Below are 21,103 nucleotides of genomic sequence, written 5' to 3'. Positions count from 1 at the left end.
TCCTCACACTCTCAGCATGCTCGGTTACTCAGTCGAGTCTGACTCTTGCAAACCCATGAACTATAGCCCGCCGGGCTCTTCTGTCCATGGGATTCTCCAGGCAAGAAATACTGGAGTGGGTTGCCATTTCCTGCTGGAGGGACAACCTCTCAGAACAAGCTGCAAAATGAATACTATTTCTCCACTGCAAAGAAGGGAGCTAAGGCTCAGAAAGATGAGTAACTCGCTCAAGGGGCCTCACAGACGCCAGTCAGGACTCTGGTATTCACCTTCAGGTCCTTGGAACCCCAGCTCATCATATTTCCTACGTAGCCTGCAGCCAATGCTCATCTTTCTTTTTAAAACGATAGCTTTCCCGAGCCCATAATTTGCATATGAAAAATTCATCCGTTGTACATGTCTAATTCAGTGATTTTTTTTTGTTCGTTTGTAACATTCTGCAGCATCACCTCCATCCAGTTATAGAACTTTTTTCAATTACCAGAAATGTCCTCAAGCCCATTTTAGCCTGTTCTAGTATGTGTCCTTGTTACCAAAAGACTATGCGGTGGGTCCGGCTGCTTGCTGCTCAAAAGCCAATGAACAGGCCAGGTTGGTGGAAAGGAAAGTTTGCTTTATCTCAGATGCCAGCTACTGGAGGGTAGGGGATGGAGTGTGGAGGGAGGCAGACATCTGTCCAAAGGTTGACTCCTCACCTTTTGGTAACCATGGGCCAAGAGATTATATACCTGGGGGGTGGGGGTGGGGATGGGGGAGCTATAGCAGAAACAGCACCATCATCTCTGACAGTCATCTTGAAATCGGTCATCAGTGGTCTGACCAGCGTCATCTTGGGTGTTTTAGGTACAGTTAATCATCAGTTCCAGGGTCTGTTTGTTCCCATTTCTTTGAGGTCAGTTCTCGGAACTGTAGCAGCTTATGTCATTGCTACAGCCCAGTCATCATGTAGCTAACGTCTTCCAAATGGTGTTTTAGTATCTGTAAGACCGCTCGCAGGATATGTTTCAGAATATTATCTTTAGTCCTTGAGAAAGAACTAAAGGTCCTTGACTCTGCTTAATGACTACATTATTATTATTTGGTCTCCTTTGGCTGTTTTCCTTTGTTTCTGCTTTTCTCATTTCTTTGATTAAACTCATTCTGCCACGCAAGTTTCCCACAGACAAAAGGCAGGCAGAGGACATGGGCCGAGGGGGTTGGGGAGGCAAGGATCCCAAGGTCCTGCTGTTTCATTCTCAGCTCCAGGTCACCACTAATCCGCTCTTTCTAAAACTTTACCTTTCCTGGATTTATTACATTAATGATATGGTATGTAATCTTTTGAGTCTGGCCTCTTTTGCATTTCCTTAATGACTAATGATGCTGAGCACATTTTCATGTTCTTACTAGCTATTCATATGTCTTCATTGGTAAAATGTCTATGGAGTCTTTTGCCCAATTTTAAATTAGATTGTTTTTCTCTTTATTATTATTTCTTACTAATTTTCATTGGGGTGTAATTGCTTTACAATGCTGTTACTTCCTACGGCACAGCAAAGTGACTCAGCTATATGTTTACTTACGTCCCCTCTTTTTTGGATTTCCTTCCCATGTAGGTAACCACAGAGCACTGAGTAGGGTTCCCTGTGCTATAAAGTAGGTTCTCCTTAATTATCTATTTTATACACAGTCTCAATAGTGTACATTGAGTTATAAGAGCTATGTGCATATTTAGGACGAAAAGTCCCTAAGTAGATCTACATTTTGCAAAGCTTTTCCCCAAGTCTGTGCCTAGATGTTTCATTTTCATTATGTCCAAAACACCAAAGTTTTAATGAAATCTAATTTATCAATTTTTTTTTTATTTTTGTCTGATTCATGCTTTTGGTGTTAGATCTAAGAAAACTTTGCTTAAATCAAGGTCACAGAAATAATTTCCTCTGTTTTCTTACAGAAATGTTATGATTTTTCACACAAACATAAAACTTGGCCCGTTTGAGTTGAATTTGGTATATGCTGAGAGGTAAGGATATAGGGTTTTTGTTTGTTGGTTTGTTTTGTATTTGCATATGAATGGGCTTCCCTCATAACTCAGCTGGTAAAAAATCCGCCTGCAATGCAGAAGACCCCAGTTCAATTCCTGGGTTGGGAAGATCCACTAGAGAAGGGAAAGACTACCCACTCCAGTATTCTGGCCTGGAGAATTCCATGGACTATATTGTCCATGGGGTCACAAAGAGTCAGACATGACTTAGCAACTGAGCACACTCCCCATTTAATTATCTTGGCACTTTCTTTTCTGACATAGGTGTTTAAAGTTATAGATTTCCCTCTCTCAGCTGCTTTAGTGGCATCCCATAAATTATGATATGCTGATAATTTTGTTTCATTTAGTTTAAAACATTTTTACTTTCCCCATGATATCTTCTTTGAACTATGAATTATGCAGAAGCGCTTTGTTTACTTTCCAAATTTTTTTTTTCTTCAGATTTCTTTCTGTTATAAATGTATCATAGTGAGACAAGTTGCTGTTTGATCACTAAGTCGTGTCGGACTCTTTTGTGACTCCATAAACTGTAGCCCACCAGGCTTCTCTGTCCATGGGATTTCCAAAGCAACAACACTGCAGTGGGCTGCCATTTCCTTCTCCAAGGGATCTTCCCAACCCAGGGATGGAACCCATGTCTTCTGCTTGACAGGAGGATTCTTTAGCACTGAGCCACCTGGGAAGTGCATTCAGACAATATACTTCTTATAATTTCTCTTCTCAATTTGTTAGACCTATTTTGTTGAGAAGACTATATACTATCCTTAGCAATATTTCCCATCATTTTAGCCAATTTGTGGCTTTGAATCTAAGCTGTATCTATTGTAGATAGCATATAAGTGGGTCTTGGGTTTTTACTCAGCCTGACTGTTTCAATTAAATATGAAGTTTAATGCATTTGTATATAATGTATTTATTGATATATTTGAATTATATCTCACATTTTGCCAACCTCATACCCATTTTGCTTTTCTGTTCCTTATTTGTTGCCTTCTTTGGGGGAAAGTAAAAATTTTTAGTGAATCACTTTAATTTCTCTTTGAATTTTTTTTTCTTTTTGTTGGCTCTAGGGATTGCAGTATAATCTTAATTTATCATAATCTGCTTCAAAGTAGTATTAACTTAATTTCAGTAAAATATAAAACCTTGAGCCTAATACAGTTTCATTTCCTCCCCCTCCTTTGTACTATTCCATCACGTGCTCAATCATGTCCAACTCTTTGCAACTCCATGGACTGTAGCCCACCAGGTTCCTCTGTCCATAAGATTCTCCAGGCAAAAATACCGGAGTAAGCTGCTGTTTCCTCCTCCAGGTTGTGCTATTATTGTATGTATATTTTGTATGTATGTGCATGCATGCAAAGTCACTCAAGCTGTGTCTGACTCTTTGCAAACCTATGGACTATAGCTCACCAGACTCCTCTGTCCATGGGATTCTCCAGGCAAGAATACTGGAGTGGGCTGCCATGCCCTCCTTAAGAGTATCTTATTGTGTATATATATGTTATAAATGCAACAACACATTGTTCTGTTTATTGCTTTTTACAATCTTATGCTATTTAGAGAAAAGAATAATGAGAATATATATTTAGAGTTTTTTATATTTACCTACATATTTACTATTTTTGGTGGTGGTGGTGGTTTAATCGCTAAGTGGTGTCCAACTCTTGGCGATCCCATGGACTGGGAACCTACCAGGCTCCTCTGTTTGTCCTTGGGAGTCTCCAGGCAAGAATACTGGAGTGGGTTGCCATTTCTTTCTCCAGGGAATCTTCCCGACCCAGGAATTGAACCCAGGTCTCCTGCACTGCAGGCAGATTCTTTACCAACTGAGCTACAAGAGCAATTTTTTTTACCATTGTTTATTTCTTTCTGTAGATTGAAATCACCATCTGGTATCATTTCCTTCCAATCTGAAGGAATTGCTCTAGTATTTACTGTAAAAAAGTTTCTCTAGCAACTATTCTCTGAATATTTATTTATCTGTAAATGTTATTTCACCTTCATTTTCAAAGGGAAGCTTTGCTGGAAAGAATTCTTTGTTGACAGGTGTTTTTTTCCTTCAGCACTTTAACTATGTCATCCAACTGCATTTCTCCCTCCATTGTTCCTAACTAGAAGTCAACCACTAATTGTTTTGTTATTCCTTGGCATGTGATAAGTTATTTTTCCTCTTGCTGCTTTCATGATTTTCCCTTTGCCTTTCAACAATTTAATTACAGTGTCTAGGTGTGGATTTCTTTGGGCTTCTTGGGTTTGTAAATTAATGTTTTTCCACCAACTTTGAGGAGATTTCCATCAGTATTTCTTCAAATATTTTTTCCACTCTTTTCTCTCTCCTTCTTCTGGGATTCCCATCACAGTTATGTTAGTATGCTTGATCTTGTATCACTGGTCAATGAGAGGTCTGTTCATTTATTTTTCAGTTTTTAAATTTTCCTTTCTCTGTTCATATTGGATCATTTCTATTGGTCCAGCTTCAAATTCACAGATTCTTTCTCCCACCATCTCAAATCTACTGTTGAGTCCTTTAGTGAATTTTTATTTCAGTTATTGTGCCTATTTTTAAATCCAGAATTTCTATTAAAAATAATTTCTATCTCTTTATTGAGTTTCCCTACATATTGTATCACTGTCTTCATTTTTCTTTCATTCTTTAAACATGGTTTCCTTTATTTCTTTAGATGTATTTGTTATAGCTGCTGTGCACTTTTTGGCAGCTAAATCTAACATCTTTGGACACTCAGAAACCATTTCTATTGATTTCTTTTTTTTCCTGAATATGGGTCACACTTTCTTTTTTCTTTGCATTTATCACACATTTTTTGTTGTTGTTGAATACTGGATATTTCAGATAACATATAGTAGTAACTCTGGATTCTGACTCTCCCCCTCTTGTGGGTTTTTGTTTTTGTTTATTTAGAAATTTGCTTGGACTGACCTGTGAAATGTGGTTCCCCTGCAATTACTGACGAGTGGTGTTTCTTCTCAGTCTTTCTTTATTTTTATACTTGCTTCTTAGAGGTCACCTTGTGTCTGCAATGCTTTTTATCCTCATTTGTTATGTTTTTCGATTGGAATATAATTGCTTTTTTCTTTGGGATGGTTTTGGTCACTGCTTCTTGTACGATATTGTGAACTTCCACCCATAGTTCTTCAGGCACTCTGTCTATCAGATCTAATCCCTTGAATTATAATTGCTTTTTTCTTTGGGATGGTTTTGGTCACTGCTTCTTGTACGATATTGTGAACTTCCACCCATAGTTCTTCAGGCACTCTGTCTATCAGATCTAATCCCTTGAATCTATTTGTCACTTCTACTGTATAATCATAAGGGATTTAATTTAGTTCATACTTCAATGGCCTTATGGGGCTTCCCTGATAGCTCAGTTGATAAAGAATCCACCTGCAAGGCAGGAGACCCCAGTTCAATTCCTGGGTCAGGAAGCTCCCCTGGAGAAGGGATAGGCTAACCACTTCAGTATTCTTGGGTTTCCCTTGTAGCTCAGCTGGTGAAGAATCTGTCTGCAATGAGGGAGACCTGGGTTCGATCCCTGGGTTGGAAAGATCCCCTAGAGAAGGGAAATGTTAACCACTCCAGTATTCTAGCCTGGAGACTTCTATGGACCATATAATTCATGGGCCCACAAAGAGTCAGACACAACTTAGCAACTTTCACTGCCCTGCACTTCACTTCAATGGCGTACTTCTCTTCGGTGGTTTTCCCTACTTACTTCAATTTAGCTCTGAATTTTGAAAAAAGGAGCTCATGATCTGATCCACAGTCTGCTCCCAGTCTTGTTTTTGCTGACTGTATAATTTCTCCATTTTTGGCTGCAAAGAATATAATCAATCTGATTTCAGTATTGACCACTTAGTGATGTTCATGTGTCGAGTTGTCTCTTGTGTTGTTGGAGGAGGGTGTTTGCCTTGACCAGTATGTTCTCTTGGCAAAACTCTGTTAGACTTTGCTCTGCTTTATTTTGTATTACAAGGCTAAACCTGCCTGTTACTCCAGGTATCTCTTGACTTCCTATTTTGCATTCCAATCACCTATGATGAAAAGGACACCTTCTTTTGGTGTTAGTTCTATCAGGTCTTGGAGGTCTTCATAGAACCGTTCAACTTAAGTTTCTTTGGCATTAGTGGTTGCTGTACCTACCACTATTAGTGGTAGTTCTTTGGCATAATTAATTTGATTACTGTGATATTGAACGGTTTGCCTTGGAAATGAACCAAGTTTATTCTGTCATTTTTGAGATTGCACTCAAGTACTGCATTTCAGACCCTTTTGTTGACTATGAGGGTTACTCCATACCTTCTAAGGGATTCTTGCCCACCTAATTCACCCATTCCTATCCATTTTAAGTCACTGATTCCTAAAATGTCAATGTACACTCTTGCCATCTCCTGATTGACCACCTCCAATTTACCTTGATTCATGGATCTATGAACACTCCAGGTTCCTATGCAATATTGTTCTTTACATCATCAGACCTTATTTTCACTACCAGTGAAATGGGTGTCATTTCTGATTTGGCCCAGCCTCTTCATTCTTTCTGGAGCTATATCTATGCTCTTCCACAGCAGCATGTTGGGCACCTACTTTGGTATAAGTGGACCCCTTCTTTGGTATAATTGTTCTCCAGTTTACGGGTCACCCGCCCAGTGGCTCTATGGTAGGGATAATAGCAGTCTCCTCCAAGAGGACTTATGCCAACATTCCATACCTCCCAGAATTGCTGCTGCCAGTGCCCCTGTCTCCACAGCAGGCCACTGCTGACTCATGCCTCCACAGGAGACCTCCAAACACACACAGGCAGGTCTGGCGCAGTTTCTTATGGGGGCCGCTGCTCCTCTCCCCGGGGTCCTGGTGTGCACAAGGTTTTGTTTGTGCCCTCCAAGAGTCTCTGGGAGGTATGGGGTTTGATTTTAACATGGCTGAGCCCCTCCTACCATCTTGTTGTTACTTCTCCTTGGTCCTTGGATGTCAGGTATCATTTTTTGGTGGGTTCCAACATTCTCCTGTCAAGGACTGTTCAGCAGCTAATTGCAAATCTGGTACTCTCACAGGAGAAGATAAGTGCACGTCCTTCTACTCTGTCATCTCGGCATGGGCTCATGTCACATGCTAGCAAGGCATTGCTCAAAATCCTTCAAGCTAGGCTTCAACAGTACATGAACTGAGAACTTCCAGATGTACAAACTGGATTTAGAAAAGGCAGAGGAACCAGAAATTGGAATCAAATTGCCAATATTCCTAGCTCATAGAGAAAGCAAGGGAATTCCAGAAAACTGTCTTTTTCTGCTTCATTGACTACATTAAAGCCTTTGACTGTGTGGATCACAACAAGCTGTGGAAAATTCTTAAAGAGATGGGAATACCAGACCACCTTACCTGTTTCCTGAGAAACTTGTATATGGGTCAAGAAGCAAATTAGAACTGAACATGGAACAGCAGACTGGTTCAAAATTGAGACAGGAGTACATCAAGGCTGTATACTGTCACCCTGCTTATTTAACTTACATGCAGAATACTTCATGCAAAATGCCAGGCTGGATGAATTACAACCTGGAATCAAAATTGCTGGGAGAAATACCAACAATCTCAGATATGCAGGTAATACCACCCTAATGGAAGAAAGCAAGGAGAAACTAAAGAACCTCTTAATGAAGGTGAAAGAGGAAAGTGAAAAAGCTGACTTAAAACTCAACATTCAAAAAAACCAAGATAATGGCATTCAGTCCCACACTGCATGGCAAAGGGAAAAAAAATGGAAACAGTGGCAGATTTTATTTTCTTGGGCTCCAGTATCACTGCAGACAATGACTGCAGCCATGAGATTAAAAGACACTAGCTCCTTGGAAGAAAAGCTATGACCAACCTAGACAGCATATTAAAAAGTGGAGACATCATTTTGCCAACAAAGGTCTGTATAGTCAAAACTATGGTTCTTCCAGTAGTCATGTTTGGATGGAAGAGTTGGACCATAAAGAAGGCTGAGCACTGAAAAATTGATGCTTTTGAACTGTGATGCTGGAGAAGACTCCTGAGAGTCCCTTTTACAGCAAGGAGATCAAACCTGTCAATCCTAAAGGAAATCAACCCTGAGTATTCATTGGAAGGACTGATGCTGAAGCTGAAGCTCCAGTTCTTTGACCACGTGATGCAAAGAGCTGACTCATTGGATAAGACCCTGATGCTGGGAAAGATTGAGGGCAGGAGAAGGGGACAAGAGAGAATGAGATGGTTGGTTGGATGGCATCACCAACTCAATGGATATGAGTTTGAGCATACTCTGGGAGATGATAAAGGACAAGGAAGCCTGGTGTGCTGCAATCCATTGGGTTGCAAAGAGTGGAATATGACATAGCGATTAAACAACAATAATTGCTTTACAACGTTGTATATGTTTTTGCTGTACAATAATGTGAATCTGCTGTATGTATACATATATCCCCTCCCTCTCAAACCTCCCTCCCACACTAGGAGGTCATCACAGCTCTAGGTCATCACAGAGCTGTATTGCCTATTGTTCAGCCATATTTTGACAGAAATTGCTTTCAAACACCTCAAGCCAACAAAAGTTCTACTTTCTGCTGATGGATCTGTGTGCAGGACGATAAGCCCATTCAAACCTCAAGTACCACCATATTTTACTTTCTATCTTTCTCTCTTACTTCCCCAAGGGCCAGGGAGGGGTGGGTACCTTGGGTCTTCTCCAGTCTCTGGTGCCCGTGTGCAAAAGCACCTTTTGACCTGGGACATGCAGAGAGCTTATCAAGCCCCCTACAGCTGTCACGCCTCTTGGAACTCCTTGGTTAATCCCATGTTAATCCGCTAGTCCATTTATTGATCTACAGCTGCAGGTTAACAGAACCACTGCCCCCCAATCCATGCTCATACACGCTTTGCTTGCCACCAATATTATTACTTTAACTGACAAGGTTCCAAGTCAGGTGAGTCTGCTCCGGCAGCAGCAGTCGGACTCTGGATAGACCACCCACCAGCAGAACCCCAGACAACCATGTAGACACTCACTCTGTCCTTACACAGAGTTCAGTACTTTTGTTAATGAACGTTTATCTTCCTCACCCTTCATCTTTGTTGTGGGCCTTTGGTGAATTTCTATAGCACTGAAATGATTGTTTTTTGTTGATTTTGTCCACTTCTTTAGTGGCTATTGAAGAGAACATTTGGCAGTCGCTGCACCCCACCATGTCAGAACTGAATTTTGCCTAGACTTGGGGAAAACTTGCAGGTAAAGCCTTGACCACCACTCTCCCAGGGAACCCCACCCAACCCCAGCATTCAGAATTCCCTCTTCATGCTTCCTTGACAATATGTTGACTCCTGCCTATTTTTTATGACTTACAGGAACAGTTACTCAATCTCTCTGAATTGTGCTAGGTTATTAACTGTGCCCTTCTCTTTCCAAACACAACTCCTTAGTGGTACTGTGTGCTCTTCATGAACTAGCCAAAATGTAGCCCACGGGCCTTTTACATGTTTGTTGCTTCTTCAAAACTAGGATATCCTTGAAGCTGGAGGTTCTCCTCAAGGGTGAAAATCAGGCCTTAGGCATAATGCCCCCGCCCCCACCCCGTACCTAGCCCAGAGCATGGATCTTAGTAAAAGCTAAGTAAGTGTTTGTTGAAATAATGCATGAGTAATTGAATGAACGGCAGCTCAAACACTACCACAATCCATTGATTTGTTCACTGCTTCACCGGAACTGAAATGATTCAGTTCTTGTTTTGTCTGCACCGTATTTGAACACAACTATTTGGCCAAGTTAGTATTAATTCAGGTTTATCCATTTCACTACACCAATGGCAGTATAAATAAGTCACTGACAGAGGCAAAGAGCAACATCATAGATAACGGCGGGCTCCCCTGAAGGGTAAGTCAGCTTTCTTCTCTTGGGGATAGTGAGGGTGGGTGTTTTATTGCTCTTTTGCTATAGGTCAAGCAGCCTCTGCCTTGGGTGAGATGATGAAAGATCCAGGATAATAAGGATGTGTATATTTTCTAGAATCTCCTGCATCCACTGCTCTCCCCACCCCATAGCTCTCTTCCACTCTCTGGCCCCCTCAACCACAATGTCCTCCATTCTCACCAACCCTTCTCCCACTTAGATGAGGTGGATGGGGGAGGTGATGAAGGGGGGAAGGCTGAGAGAACAATGGTTGGCAGTGAGAGGTAGGGGCTAATTGGAGGAGACAATGAGGGACTGATGTAGACTGCTTAGGACCAGGTTGCTGAGTCGGGCTGGCAGGAACCAGGGTATGGCAGGACTTCTCTGCCACCTGAAGAATTTGGACTCCATCCCCTTGAAACTCGTGGGGAACCAAGAAACAGAAGTGATTGACACTCTGAGGAGCCCACTCTGGCTGTAGGGTGTCTGGAAATGTTGGTGGGGGGAAGATTGACAGGTGGGTGATGCTGTCATGGCAACTTGGGCTGCATAACAAAATGCCATGACCTACGTGGCTTAAGCAATAGAAATTTATTCTCTCACAGCTCTGAGGCTGGAAGTCCAAGATTAGGGTGCCAGCATGGCTGGATTCTGGTGAGAGTTTGGGCTTGTAAATGGCTGTCTTCTCATTGTGTCCTCACTGGACCTCATCTTTGTGGTGCACACGCAGGGACGGAGTGGGGACAGCCCGTACTCTGGTGTCGCTTCTCATATGGGAAACTAATATATGGCTACATGCAAGGGACACTCATGACCTCATCCGACTCCAATTACTTCCCAGAGGCCTTCCTTCAAGTACTATTACATTCAGAGCTAGGGCTTTCAACATAGGAATTTTGAGGGGCATAAACCTTCAGTTCACAGTAGATGCTATTTCATGATAAGGGACACCAGGGTGGCAGGGATAATGCAGAGAAGTGGACCCTGTACCTGGAACTGAGCTGGGTACCATAGGAGACTAAGGAAGGGAGGAGAGGCCCTGCCCTAAGGAGGTAAAATTGAGCACAAAATCAGGTCATGGTTCTCATCTTTTTCCTTCCCATCAGTGGAGCCAGAAATCCTGCCATCTGCACTCCCTTCAGATGCAAGGCCTGACTTCTGGTCTCAGTCGTGGGGTCACGTATGGGGACATTCATTCCTTCATGTGTGGTTGCTCGCTTAGTTATGTCCAGCTCCCTGTGACCCCGTAGACTGTAGCCCTCCAGGCTCCTCTGCCCATGGAGTTTTCCAAGCAAGAATACTGAAGTAAGGTGCCATTTTATACTCCAGTGGATCTCCCTGACCCAGGGAGCAAACCCGTGTCTCTTATGTCACCTGCAATGACTGGCAGATGCTTTACCACTAGCGCCATCCGGGAAGGCCGCATGAGGACAGAGAGGGGTTTTTGCCCCAACAGTGGGTGAGGGGCCGTGGCTGACAGCACGGACAGGGCGTTAAGTGAGGCGACTGGGATTCCTGAGCCGACCTCCGCCAGGCTCTCGGTTTAGCCGATGACCAAGTTGTCTGAGCGCCACCAGGGATTCACTTTAGAAATCACACCAGCATCTCTAAAGTCAGATTTGGCAGGCCTGCATCTGGACTTTGGGCTGCTAGCAAGTTGCTTTTGGAAAGGTTGAATTTTCACGTAAAAATCTGGATTTTTAGATGCTTCAGAAACAATAAAAACAACAAAAAAGATACCCAGCACCACTGCCCCAGAACTGATCCTAGTCGTAGCTGGAGCTAAGTAATGCCAGCCACTTCAACCTGGGCACATTGGTCTGTTTTCCCCAGCCCCCAGCATGCCTTATTTCACTACACTTGCTGTCTTTCCATGGGGGTATTTCTGGTCAGACCTCTGTGGGTGTCTGAACCTGCAATCTTGGCTCATTCTCTCCTCCTGTTTCTTTCCTTTCCACACTTTTCAGGATAGTGTCATGAACCCTGTACTTAAAAAGAGAAAGAAAAAAGTGTGGATGGAGAAGACTCACTTGCAGGGTCAGCTAGGGGCAGAACTAAATCCCTCTTAATCAGGTCACTTTAATTTGTCTTTAGTCAGGTTCCAAAATCCTCATTAGACCTTCCTCATTGGACTTAGCTAGCATCCTCCAATGCAGGACTAATAGCAACCCCACCAGGTGAGCTGCATATAGATAAAGTGAGCCTTTTTCAATCCCTACAGCATTGAGAACACGTACCATGGAATATTCACCCACATACCTCTTCCTTCCAATAGCAGCTCTGGATTGCCGCAGAAATGTCCCACAGGAGAATGCATCTGGCCCTGTCTCTGGTCCTCATCCTCTGTGGCCTGTTTAATAGCATCTTCTCTGAAAAGCAACAACACTCTCAACAGCACATGGACCTAACCTTATTAAAGAAAATTGCAGCTCTCTCCCAGAAGACGGAAGCTCACCCTAAGGCTTTTGCCCAAGAATTGTTCAAGGCTTTGATAATTGAGGATCCCAGAAAGAATATCATCTTCTCCCCTGTGGCCATGACCACCACCCTGGCCACTCTCTCCCTGGTGATCAAATCCACAATGAGCACCAACCACCCTGAGGACCTGAAACTTGACCCTGAACTGTTGGATGTGCACAAGCACATACAGCATCTTGTCCACATGGGGCATGAGCTAATGAAGAAGAAGCAACTGAAGCACCATGACATTCTCTTTATCAACAGCAAAACAGTGGTCCACCAGATGCTCCTTCAACAGATAAGCAAGCTGCAGGGAGTGGACATTCAGATGATTGACTTTACAGATACAGAAAAAGCCAAGAAGGCGATCAGCCACCACGTGGCTGAAAAAACACATACGAAAATCACAGACTTAATCACCGACCTGAACCCTGAGACCATCCTATATCTTGTCAACCATGTTTTCTTCAAAGGTGAGGCTTATTAAGTGCATGAATTCCTGTTTTGGTAATCTTTGCCCTTGTGTTTCCTAACAGGTTTAAGTCAAAAAAAAAAAAAAAAAAACAATTTTTGTCAGTATCTCCCATTTTCTCAGAAACCAGTAGATTTAAAACTTTTTTAACTGACTTTGATATCACTGCATTGTCTAGCATTTTTCAGTGTTTCTTCTCTTAATCCTCTCAGTCATCTTGTTTGTGGTGCTTAAGATATTTTGGAGTAAAACGTGATCATTCTTGCTGATAAAAAAGGGGGGAAAAAGACATCTTTTTTTGCAGAGCCATGAACATTGGCTAATTCGCTTGTCTTGTAAGGTCGGATTAGTGCGAGATGAGATGCTTTCTGCATCTGTGCCCCGTGTTGAATTTAGGGTCACACACCACGTATCTAAAATATCAGTGTGGATTCCTGGTCACAGATCTTGACACCAGTGTTTCTTCGGGTGGCCTCAGAGTTACCCCTCGCTGGTATCTATTTACATCCTCTTCCTCCACTCAGTATCACCTGCCTCCTTCTTCCACTGACTCTCAGCTGTGACCTCTCCAACTGCCCGAATGCGGACAAGAAAGCAGGTCAGGCAGGATGTCCTCCACGTGCTGTCCAAGGCTCACAACACCTCTCCTCTCACCCTCCCCTTCCATCACAGCGAAGAAATAGTCGTGCCCTCGTCGTCCTCAAGGCGGCGCCCCTTCTGTCTTCCCTGTCCAAGCACTCCTCCCACCTGCCTCTTACCCCAGAGCTTGTTTCTTTCTTGTCTCCTTTGCTGTTTTCTCTTCTCCTGACTTCTAAAAGTGTCTCCCACCTCACCTGGGCTCACAGCCTCAAACACCATCTGTACTCTATTCCCTAGTCTCTAGATGAGGCCCGGACCACCTCCCCTGAGGGCCAGATTCTAATATCTTTGGGGGGCTGTTTCACAGACCTCCAAATACAACCCCCCAACCTGGTCTCCTCATCCTTTGTCTCCTCATCTCAGAGAATCACAGCACCATCTACCCACCTGCTCCACACAAAACCTCCAGATCCAAGAACACAAGTCATATGGATTCTGCCTGCAGAGTCGACCTGGAATGTGTTGACTTCTCACCATCTGAGAAACCTAGCCCGGAAGTTTCTAGCCCAGGCCAACACTATCTCTTGCCTAGATGACTTTCCAAAGTTAATTACTCGGTTGCCATTCATGCCTGCCTCCAACCTCTTCTCCATTAAAAGGCCAGAACAGTTTTCTTAAAACATAAATCAGCTCTCTGTGTTATTCATTGTTCTAACCTCAGTAGGTACTATGGTACCTGGAACATTTTTTGAGTTCTAGGAATTTTAGGTTTAAATGAGTCAATTCATGGATATTCTATTACTGATTAAACATGGTTCCTACCAGGACATGATTAGTGTTTGTCCTGTGCATGATAAGTGAGGGAACTGCTCACCAAACAGTGCTTTCCAGCATAGGATGTTTGCTGAAGCCACTGGGACCATCTGTTATTCATATTTAGGCCCACAGTTCCAAACTACATACCTGGGACATAAAAAGTGCTCCACAAATGATCCTTTTTTTTTTTTTTTTTAACCATACTGTGTGGCCTAAGGGATCTTATTTCCCCAACCAGGGATTGAACTTGTGCCCCCTGCGTTGGGAGCAAGGAGTCTTAACCACTGAACTGCCAGGGAAGTCCCAACATGAATGATCTTGGAGGGATCATTTCTCTGGATATTCCAGAGAACTCTGCAGCATGATTCTCCCTTGGTGGTGGTGGTTTAGTCACTAAGTCATGTGCAACTCTTTGCGACCTCATGGACTGTAACCCACCAGCCTCCGACAGTTTTTCGAAAGCTTTACCATACCACTCTCCAGAAAGCAAGAAGCAAAAACAGAACAGAGAGGACTTCAAGTCTGCCTCTAGAATCAGAAGCAAGACTAACACTTGTAGAGATTTTCCAGACCAGACCAGATGGCCATTACTCTGGGTGATGGATGCTTTTTTTAACTGGCATATGCTTTGAATTTTTCTTAAAATCCACTGGGAATTGCATTATTTAAAATAGAATTTCACGCAGAGATGTGCACGTGTACTGAGGTGTGTGTGCCTTTCTGATAAAAAGCTTACCTCCTTGAATAAAATTAATACACTTTATTTTAAATAATTAATTTTTTGGAGTGTGATTGCTTTACAATGTTGTGTTGGCTCCTACTGAACAGCAAGTTTAATAAATTTTAAATAGATTTCTTTACCATTCTTTGAACTTTTAAAACACTCATATGCAGTAGAAATTTTCAAGGAAGGGATGCTGTGATCAATGTTTCCTAAATTATTTGATGACAAAATCCTTTCTTGGTGTTATAGTTCCAGAGGCAGTTATTTTGGCAAACATCTTTTGAGAAATACAGATTTAAAGAAATTGTAGGGTGATTATTTTTGAAAATCATGTGTTTGCCTTTATGTCCTTTGACCCGTCTAGAATTTTAACTATTCTGCTCACTAGAGTCAAGGTGTCACCTTAGCAGACTGCTTCCTTCTCAAGCAGATCACCTCTGGGGGCCCCAAACATGAAGGTGATGATGACTTTTCCACCAGATCACTCTTTGACTTTTCCTTCCTGATTTTCCCAGGCATCTTGAAAACAGCTTTTCAGGCCAAACTCACCCAGAAGGAGGACTTCTTTGTGAATGACCAAACCAAAGTGCAGGTGGACATGATGAGAAAGACAGAACGGATGATTTACAGCCGGTCAGAGGAGCTACTTGCTACGATGGTTAAGATGCCTTGCGAAGAAAATTTGTCCCTAATTCTTGTGCTCCCAGACGCAGGGCAATTTGACTCTGTTCTAAAAAAGATGACTACTAAGCGAGCTAAACTTCAGAAAACCAGTGACTTCAGGTATGTTATTCTGAAGAAATACTTTAGATTTGAATTAGATTTTTGCTCAGCCCTCACTTCCTCTATGCAAAAGCCTTATTTGGGTGGCAAGGGTGGACAAGTTTGGCATCTGGTTATTTCCTAGGATATGTGTAGAAAATGAAACAAACCAAACAGGAAGAATAGTGACCTGAATCCAATTACCAAGTTGGAAGCCCCTTCAACTGTTAATTATAGTTCTTTTGGTGACATGTACAATATCAGAAACCCACTTTGTAAAAGATCAAGTGGGATACAGAGAGGAATTATTGGAAAAATACATGAGAATTTCACGAAACTTACAAAATACATGAAATGGAATTTCAGGGAATAAACACAGCCAGGTCTCATGAGGGAGTGGAACAAGGGACAGCAAAGTCACCTGGAACTCCGTCTCTCTTGTCACAAGTCCTTGTTTCTCCCTCTCCAGCTCAGCAAACCAGCTTTCCCCCGACACTAGCACACAATCCACTCACCCCCAAAATATTTTCTGAGCATCTATTCTATGCCAGAAACTGCTTGGTGCTGGGAATACAATGATTAGCCAAACACATCTCTGTTCTCACGAAATTTTCAGTCTGGTAGAAAAGCTACAAAGTCAACTAACAAATACGCAACTTCAAACTGTAGAAAAGCTATGAGAGAATGGGTAGGGTATATAACAGAATTCAGTGGTGGAATGTTCATCAGGGATCTTAAATAGGAAATGATCTTAAGGAAGTAAATGTCAAGCTGAGACCGCTGTGGACAGACACGACTCTCCTCCGTTCAATCAGATGCTCCAACCCACACTACACTGAGCATCTTTCAGTTCCAATTACATAATCCTGGAAGAGAGAATTGAATCAATCCAGCTTGAGTAACGTGTCCATCAGGCTCCAATTAACGCAGATAAATTACATAGCGAAAGTGTGATCTTCAATGGCCCACTGATCTTAGTGGTGGGAGTCGGGGAACAGTCTTCGGGCAACAAATGTGCAGATTGGGAAGAAATCTGTAAATAGTATTTAATCCTACAGTTGAGAGCCATCTCAGAGTGGATCTGTCATTTTCTGCCACAGTTGTGCCTCCCACAGTATTCCTGGTTGGGGCAGAGGGGATTCAGCAGTGGAGGAAGCCAGCTGAGTGGGTTGCTATCCAATCAGAAGCTCAACATGGCATTGACACAGGCTAAGATGGATTGGTTTGTGAGCAACTAAAAATGTTGGATGAGAGGGCTGGCACTGCACATTGTAATGTTTTGCTCAGTTGCTAAGTCATATCTGACTTCTTGCAACTGCTTTCTAATACTCTCCCTTAGTTAGAGCTGCTGATCTGTAGAAGGAGGGGTCCTCCTTTCTGTTCCAAAGAATATCATCTGAGATGGAACTTCCTCTCCTGTGAAAAATCCCTATGCTCTACCTGCAGCAAGAGGATCCCATGTCCCCCAACCCCCTCAGCATGTTTAGGTTCACCACCCAGTTTAAACTGCTGCTTCCAGATGGAGGGTTAGAGGGACTCCGGGCTGGATGCCCTTGGTCTGACCCTCATCTTCTCTTGTATAGAAAGCCTGCGAAGGGAATCATTTGAATAGTAAAGTGTATTCTGAGTTAGTGGTTTGCTTGGAAATTCAACATTGCAGCTCAGACCCCAGCATCTTTAATCTTCCCCCCAAGCAAGCCCTGAGAACAAACACTTCTATAGGAAAAGATCTATCAGCCTAAGCAAGGTACAGCCCATGGACCCCAGGACAGAGACATAGCTCAGCTTCCTTGTCATTTTCATTCTTAACAGACTGGTGCACTTAGTTCTGCCCAAGTTCAAGATCTCCGTCAAGATAAACTTAAAGCATCTACTTCACAAGATTGACCCCAAACATATGCTGACTACCACAGCAATTTCACGGGACATCACATTGAAGGCTCCCCTGCCTAATTTGGAGGTGAGTGGGGCAATTTCTAGGGTCTCTGTTTTATTATCCACCACAGCCCTGATTGAAAATCAGTTTTTTAATACAGCAGTTATACCTCTTATCTGCCCAGATCCCTGGGCTTTGGGGGTCCTTTCATCATTCATTCACTCAAAGGTTATCGCTTCAAGCCCTGGAGGCATGCAGGGGTAAAGTCATGGGCCAGCCAGACAATATCTTACTCTCATAGCTGTTATGTTCTATTGACAGGGCGGACAGTGAGCATACCCACAGACCTTTATTCTCTGTGTCCACCTGTGATACATCGTCTGAAGAAAAGAGAGCAGAGAGACCAGGAACAGTGGGCTGGGGTGCAGTGGGCAGGCATTAGAAGGGCTGGGTTGGCCTTTATGCCAAGTCCTGGATAAAGGGCGAGGGAGAGAGAGCAAGGGGGCATATGCCTGGGGACTTGTGTTCTGGGCAAAGAGACCAACCAGGGTATCTGGAGGGGATGTGAACTTGACATTTTTTAAGAACCCCAAGAAAGCCTAGGCAGCTAGAGTGATGAGTAAGACAGAGTCTGGTAGGAGGTGAAGGCAGAAGTCAGGCAGAGCCAGGTCACTTGGGTCTCCCAGGCCCTGGATACGACTGGGGTTTTATTTGATTGACATAGGAGACCACCAAGGCTGACATGAGCTGACACATTTTACAAAGATCACTTTTTGCCATGTGGAAAACAGGCAGTGTCCCTGGAGGAAGAGGGGACCCAGTAGGAAGTTTGGTGGGTAACCCAGGTGAGAGATATTGGTGGTTATACGGGGCATTCAAGGGAGAGTTAACAGTGATGAGAAGGTGCTGTGGGCTTTTTAGACAGAGCTGGGGAGCGGGAAGGGGAGTCGGGTTTGTGAGCTAGAAGAGTGGGAAACAATGGAGCCAGTGTCTGAGGCAGGAAAGATGAAGGAGGGGTGGGTCTCGGGAAGGCAGAGACTAGCTCTGCGAAACTGGAGATGCCGGTTAGACATCGGGATGCCAGGAAGCATCTACTCGTGAGATAATTTTACCTGCCCTGGCAGACACAGGGGTTGCCCTCCAATGACTCCGCCAAGGTCACTAGCTAGCTGGCTGCCTTGTGGCTGCCCTGTAACACTGCCCAGAACATAAATAGCAATCAGAGTCTGTCATCCTGGTGCAGCACCTGACAAACTATAAAATACTTTCTCACGGTTTCTGTCACTCAGTCTCCCAGTGAACCCAAAGAACCCTGGTCTTTAATTGGGAGATGAGGGACCTGCTGCTCAGAGACATCGATGGAGTTCCAAAGTTGGGACCCCACAGGCATGCTGTGCTTTCCATGGCCCCGTAAGCGTTAGTGGCTCAGTCGTGTCCGACTCTTTTGCAGTCCTGTAGACTGTAGCCCGCCAGGCTCCTCTATCCATGGGCTTTCCCGGGCAAGAATATTAGAGTGGGTTGCCATGCCCTTCTCCAGGAGATCCTCCCAACCCAGGGGTCGAACCCGGGTCTCCTGCACTGCAGGCAGCTTCTTTACCATCTGAGCCACTAACAAAATCCACCCAGCAGGTGTGCCCTGAGTGCTGGGTTTGGGAGATGTTGAGCTCTTCACAATCCAATACAAACAATGTCATAGCCACGTTCCCCAGCAGGGCCTCCTGCAGATCGGGGGTCATGTGTGTTCTGGCAAAAGCGCTTTTTCTCAGAGGGCAAGTTGTCCTTGGTTGGATGGAGACAAGAAAACCTAGCTCCCTGGTGGTTTTCATCACATCCTTTTCTAAAAGTGTTGGAAAGGACTATCTCTCAGTTATTTTGCGGGAATTTTTTCTAAGCCTTCAGACCACCCAGGCTTCCTCTGTGTTTTATTCCCCTTTCCTCCCTTTTAAACGCACAGACTCCTTGAGTCATTTGCCCAACCCTGAGGATGTCTGAACACAACAATCACCAACCCTAGTATTGACCCCTCTTGGGGACATCTAACGTTCAAGGGCAAATCCAGTTGCTGGGAGCCAAAGGCAGCTTTCCAGGAGTGGAAGCCAGCCTTCCTCCAACTGCTGGTGGCTTTTCAGGAGTGGAAACCAGCTTTCCTTCACCTGGCATCAGCTGTCGGGGGGGGGGCTGCCCCCCGATCTTAGCCATAGGAGATTGCTGGGCACACCCCACCCCCACCGCCTCCCCCACTCCCGCCAGCTTGGTCTGGGGCTAACCCAGAATCTGTGTCTTCCAGGCCCTGCATCAAGCTGAGATAGAGGTGAGCGAGCATGGCTTAGCTGCGGACGCAGCCATGCACACAGAAAATCTGCTGAAAATCCCCCTGAACGCAAAGGAGGTCCCCGTGGTCGTGAAGGTCAACAGACCCTTCTTGCTGTTTGTGGAGGATGAGATGACTCAAAGAGACCTCCTTGTGGGCACAGTCGTCAACCCCCAAGTTGACTAGAGGCGGGGCCAGGCTGTGCAGTGCAGGAACTTAGCGGGCCGTGAATAAAAAGAGTACAATTCACCAGCCGTGCGTCAGAGACCCTGAGACTGAGACGTGTGGTCTGGGAATGGAGTGGGGACGGGTCTTCACTGGTGTCTGTCCAGGAACAGAGCGGCGTAAGACGGGGGCCGAGGGGGTCTGCCAGGGACATTTGGCCAGGAAGTCTTCTATCCCCAAACAAGGCTGAAGTAGGCAGAGAAGCAATTCTGAATGGCTGAGCAGGTGCGGGAGGGCTGTTTCAGTTGGGGGCTGTCTCACAGCCTTGCTTCCTGCCCAACTGGCAGTCAGAGCGTGGCCCCTCATCCGTACTTTCCCCCTGCCCCCTGCCCCCAAGAGCCCCAGGCAGAGGAAGGTCCCACTGCAGAGAGGAGGCTGGGAAGAGGACAGACCCCTGGGGGGGCTTCTGTGTGTTCACCCAGCTCCAGGGAGAAATGGGGGTACCAGAGAGGCTGAAAATCCCAAATATGTTGACAGCATCTTCTCCGTCCCTCATCTGGTTTCTTTTCATCTTTATACCAACCTTCTAGTAGCAGTTGTTGTCGTTCAGTCGCTAAGTCCTGTCCGACTCTTGCAACCCCACAGACTGTAGCCCGCCAGGCTCCTCTGTCCATGGGATTCTCCAGGCAAGACTACTGGAGTGGGTTGCCATTTCCTTTTCCAGGGGATTGTGCTGAGCCAGGGATTGAATCCGGGTTTCCTGCATTACAGACAGATTCTTTACCAACTGAACTAAAACAGCCTTCTATGAGAGAGTTATTATTGCCCCCTACCGCACAGGAAGTAAAAGTGATGTGGGAAAAAGAGGACAATCATGCACAGGATAGGGTGGGTGTGTATGTGTGTGTATGTGGCTGGGACTTGGGTATTACCCGGCTGGCTATGAACTGCCTTGGACATATAGAATCATGGAGTCTGATGGCAACCAGACAT

General features: G+C 44.3%; 1 protein-coding gene across 3 annotated transcripts; it reads left to right on the top strand.

Annotated features, from left to right (window-relative positions):
* The first annotated feature begins 1,193 nt into the window (after positions 1-1,193).
* On the top strand, positions 1,194-20,197 carry LOC122706553 (uterine milk protein-like). Of its 3 annotated transcripts, XM_043921810.1 has the most exons (8): positions 1,194-1,308; positions 1,934-2,002; positions 3,268-3,315; positions 9,205-9,288; positions 12,221-12,878; positions 15,512-15,779; positions 17,571-17,718; positions 19,922-20,197. In XM_043921810.1, exons 5-8 carry the CDS (start codon positions 12,242-12,244, stop codon positions 20,129-20,131), a joined length of 1,263 nt encoding a protein of 420 aa, XP_043777745.1. In that variant the 5' UTR covers positions 1,194-1,308; positions 1,934-2,002; positions 3,268-3,315; positions 9,205-9,288; positions 12,221-12,241; the 3' UTR covers positions 20,132-20,197. The 3 variants fall into 3 exon arrangements, with proteins under 3 accessions (XP_043777745.1, XP_043777744.1, XP_043777743.1); XM_043921809.1 differs by lacking the exon at positions 3,268-3,315 and having other exon boundaries at positions 12,224-12,878; XM_043921808.1 differs by lacking the exon at positions 3,268-3,315.
* The last annotated feature ends 906 nt before the right edge of the window (positions 20,198-21,103 follow it).

This window comes from Cervus elaphus, chromosome 13 (genome assembly GCF_910594005.1).
Source record: "Cervus elaphus chromosome 13, mCerEla1.1, whole genome shotgun sequence".
NCBI classification, from domain to species: Eukaryota; Metazoa; Chordata; class Mammalia; order Artiodactyla; family Cervidae; genus Cervus; species Cervus elaphus.
The sequence above is the reverse complement of the archived record's forward strand: the minus strand, read 5'-3'. Positions and strand labels throughout refer to the sequence as shown.

Excerpts from the sequence above, each read along its gene's own strand:
- LOC122706553 (XM_043921809.1), top strand. The coding sequence starts at position 12,242 with ATGTCCCACAGGAGAATGCATCTGGCCCTGTCTCTGGTCCTCATCCTC. Across the intron at positions 15,780-17,570 it reads CAGAAAACCAGTGACTTCAG|ACTGGTGCACTTAGTTCTGC; the intron begins GTATGTTATTCT and ends CATTCTTAACAG. Across the intron at positions 17,719-19,921 it reads CTCCCCTGCCTAATTTGGAG|GCCCTGCATCAAGCTGAGAT; the intron begins GTGAGTGGGGCA and ends TGTGTCTTCCAG.